The sequence below is a fragment of the Bidens hawaiensis genome, unplaced genomic scaffold (assembly GCF_021521415.1).
Source record: "Bidens hawaiensis isolate Kalapana, Puna unplaced genomic scaffold, B.hawaiensis_p1.1 tig00040034_1, whole genome shotgun sequence".
Taxonomy (NCBI): Eukaryota; Viridiplantae; Streptophyta; class Magnoliopsida; order Asterales; family Asteraceae; genus Bidens; species Bidens hawaiensis.
Window position 1 is genome coordinate 47877 of NW_027505642.1, and position 4400 is coordinate 52276.

Here is a 4400-nt window from a genome sequence, read left to right on the forward strand (position 1 = left end):
TGTATCTATAAGTCGCATACGCACACAAACACAGGTTAATGGTCAGTTTGAATATTATGAATGATTATTTTCAATATCTAATTATCTTTAAACAATGGGATTATGACAAACCATAAAACTAAGAGATAAATTAAATGTCCATAAAACATATTATCAATATCTTGTTAGAAATATGATATAAATTAAAAGTTCAAAGATACAATATTGCTATTTCTGTAAACTTTTACAAAACCCGAAAAATATTTAATCATGGCGAACTCAAAATTAATATGTATACTTTCAGTTTTCTGGACTTAATACATATATATAGATGAGATCATGTACAAATCACTTTTAACATGCGAATTATACGAAACAAAACAAAAATACACGCGGTGACAAGAGAGTAATTAAGCCACAACAAAATATATATCGAGTGAGTAGCTTAATTATTATTTCCTCAACTTATATTATTTTGTAGCGTAATTACATTATTCAGAATAATTACAAAAATGACACCACGTGACTTTTTCTTCACTTCGTATATTTCACATTGTAATTGTTATTTGTATCTGATCCTAACACTATATATATAAACACTATATATGTTTTTCGCTTTGAACTTTTAATATATAGTGAAGATATAAACATTTACTTAGCCATCCATATCATGAAGCAGTTGCACCCCTATTAAATTCCTATTAACCAAATTTTGTCCTTGATCACCCTCCAGAAGAGAAGAATATTGTATTGCAGTAGGGTAATACAATGACATCCCATCACCACCAGCGCTAGCACCGCCACGGGCACCATCTGCATCTTGTTGTAATCCTAAGGTCAAAGAAACATTACTATTGCGACTACCGTCACTATTATTACCAAAGTTATGATTGTATGCTGAAAAGTCCAGCTCTACTGCTCCAAAAGAATCAGTTGAGGCCCTTGGAAAACTATGGTGAAAGTCATGGTTAAGGTTTTTTGTGATATGGTGGTCATGGTGATTTATTATGGAAGAAAGACAATCGGAGTCTCTCCGGATAAGCTGATCCACTGTCGGTTTTTGCTCCATTTGCGTGATTAATGTGATGTTCTCGTTAACAGTTGCGTTGAATCTAACCGCGACACCTTGATTGTTTTCATGATTATTGTTATTATTATTATCTTTTGTTTCTTCCATATACATCTCCTCCACCATGGGCTTCCATAGCCTAACTCTTGCATTGATGAACCAATTTGATACCTTTGCTCAAGTAAAACAAATTGTTTATAAGAAAGAATAATTGTGCCTTGTACGTGATGCAACATGCAAGTATCCATCACTAGGACTATAAAGAGTGTCGGCATTGTATCATGTGATTAGAAATAATAAGTGACACTAGCATTTTCTAGAAATAAAAATATACGTGAATCAAGTGTTGACGATAAAAGGATGGTGACATTGACATACCTGGCTTTTTGAGAGACCAGATTGTTTGGCTAGAATGCGTTTATCGACATCACTAGGGTACCTATAATTTCATATAATCTACAGTTAAGTATATAGAACTATACGAGGTTAATAAAAGTTATTGAAATAACATTAAACAAATTCAATTGTAACATAGTAAATTAAAACAATGTTTTTTTTTATAAATTAAGGAATAAAAAAGAAGTTTAATAAAAATAACTTTTGTGGATGAGACTAAAGAAAGGGCACATTTATATGGTCCCTAAAAAAGGTGCAAAAGAATCAAATCCACAAGAAAACATATGAGGAAGGCCCCAAGAGATAAAATAATAAATAAAATGAAATTTGATGGGATATATAATATGACAAAAAATAATTTAGGAATCAACATTGGGATGAAACCAACCGATCGAGGAGATACTGAAAAGACATATTTTTGTAAGAACATGTGTAGGGAGAGAGTTACGGGTAGAGTTATGGCCTATAACTCTTTCCTACACCGCCCCTCTCAAGTTATGGGGTAAAGTTATAGGTTCAAAGTTATGTACATAATGCGCATAGAAGGCAAAAAAAGAATAATAAAATAATAAAGTTATTGCTTTATAGAGGCTTTATGACTACACTTATGACTTTATGAAGGTTTTATGACTACACTCTATTTTTGTATAAAACCATAACTCTGACTGGGCGTCATGTGTCGCATAATGCCTGGGGGTGGGGCTTTATGACTACACATGGTCTAAGCATTATTTTTCAAACAAATTAAACCTAATTTTCAAACTACCAATTAATTTTGTGATGAATTTTTCACAAAACTAGGTTCCATAAGAATCCTACAAAAATTTGTTTTTATCTTTAATGTATTTGGATAACAATTATAAAGCTTTTAAACTAGTGGCGGCGATAAGGGTGCTTACGGGTGCAGGAAGTGCTCAAACAGCCAAGCACGAAGAATGTTCACAGATTGGTCAGGCAATCCGCGTTGAGGCCGCCAAGGGTGGCCATCCATCATGTTCATGTGTTGTAAAGACCTTTCTTGCCTTAAAGATTGATCAAGAACCCTTAGCCTAGGAGTCTCCCCTTTTGTAGCACCAAGGGTAGAAATGTCTTTTTCTCCCATCGCCTTCTTCGTCTCCTTAATCTGACCTACAATCCCATCTCTCAAACACCTAAAATGCCTAGACATTGCCTTTGAAGCCAAGGTTGAATAAACTCTTGCCGCACCATTACCAGCCACTGCTTCAAATGATGAAACCAATGCCTTCATTTGATCACAATAATTATTGTATTTTCTATCCACCTATGTCAAACAATAAAAACCAAAAGTAAATATGTCATGTGATTTTTAATAGCCCCAAATCATATAACTTTTAGTAACAAACATTTAACAAGAAAAGAGGCTTATCAAATTAAATGAAGCAGCAAACTTCATGTGGACATTTATAATAAAAAGATTGTGGTCACTTCATTATGTAAATTATCAATTTAAAGAAATAAAAATAAAATAAAATAATACAAACCTTTACAACAAAATCATGTTAAACAGTACAATATTCAATTTGGATATTGTTTAAAGTTTCAAAATACAAATTAATAATACCTCATTAAGCATTTGAAGGAGCTTTGATTTTCTATTTTGCAACTCCAAGAATTCAAGATAACTTAAAGCTATATTCTTGGAAGAACTAGCATTCATATTATTCAAATTATCATGATCTTGACACTGATTGGTTCTTTGAGCCTTTGTCTTTGAAGAATGATCATTTTGCTTTGTACCAAGATTGCAAAACTCATAAAGGAGATCTTGTGCATGTACCATGTACTTTGAACTTCTTAAGTTGAACTCATGTGCACTTTCATGTTGATCAGTACTTCCTGATTGTCTTAAGAACTCATCTTGATAATCATGTTGCTCATATATATTCATGGGTTTTCCATAATACACTTGGTGATTATGATGATGATGATTTTGTGGTTGTCTTACAAGCTCAAAGGCTTGTAGTCCAATGGATGAAGGATTAGTGGAAGATAGAGAAAGACCTTTACTTGGTCTTTCATTTTGTTCACATGGGATTGATATACATCTTTGGAGAGATGATAATTCATCAAACTGACAGGAATCTCCGGTGTCTTTGCCCGCAATCATGACCGCACGGTTTGGAAGAAGATGAAGGGAAAGATCAGGGTTTTCAGGAAGAGATTATTGATGACTTATCATAAGCATATTGCTTCCTCATCATAACATGATGATAAATATGATGATGATGAAATCAACATAAAAAAGATGCAAAAAAGAAAAAAAAATCTTTATATATGTGGTGTGTTCTTGATCCACTTTCTTCCAAGAAACCCTAACTAATATGTGATAGATAGCTCATGAGTTGGTGGTGGTGTGTTCAAAAGGCAAAGCAAGTGATGATAACTAAATACAACATATATTATGAGATTGAGCTTCGATCACTAGCGGATGTGTAGGCGTTGGTGGTGGTTAATGGTTGTGGAAGCTAGAGTGACAATTTTCTTCAAAGAATAAGTTCGCAAATGCTATATATTTACTTGATGTAACCAAGAAAATATGTTATCAATGCACGCCACCATTTTGTAGCAGCTAATAAAGGGTGTTATATACGGTTATAACATATGAATCATATTAAATGAAATGAAAACTTTGTTACATTAAATAATAATAAACCTAATCGTGTGTCTGTGGATAGGGACCCAGGTCCATCTGTAGGAGTGGCTGGGGATGTATCCCTTTTCGAACGGGTTTTTTCCTTTCCCATTCAAACGGTTAAGAGCATCCCCCAAGTTGTCGTTTGGCGTTTGCTCAGACTTTGGCATGCGCTTTACGCAAGGTAGTGGATTCACCAGGCTCGATTGAGAATTGGGTCAAATTAATATTGTTGCCGCGTTGTACTTTAAAGGTGGTGAAACCTTCCACTAGGCAGGAACGCAGGTCAGGGAATCGAAAGTC

At 34.0% G+C, this 4400-nt stretch overlaps 1 protein-coding gene across 1 annotated transcript; it reads right to left on the reverse strand.

Annotated features, from left to right (window-relative positions):
• Window positions 1-503: 503 nt before the first annotated feature.
• LOC143614453 (homeobox protein BEL1 homolog) lies at window positions 504-4007 on the reverse strand. Its single transcript, XM_077087886.1, has 4 exons — window positions 3027-4007; window positions 2344-2726; window positions 1427-1487; window positions 504-1219 (listed from the first exon to the last, which is right to left on the reverse strand). Exons 1-4 carry the CDS (start codon window positions 3570-3572, stop codon window positions 635-637), a joined length of 1575 nt encoding a protein of 524 aa, XP_076944001.1. The 5' UTR covers window positions 3573-4007; the 3' UTR covers window positions 504-634.
• Window positions 4008-4400: the final 393 nt, after the last annotated feature.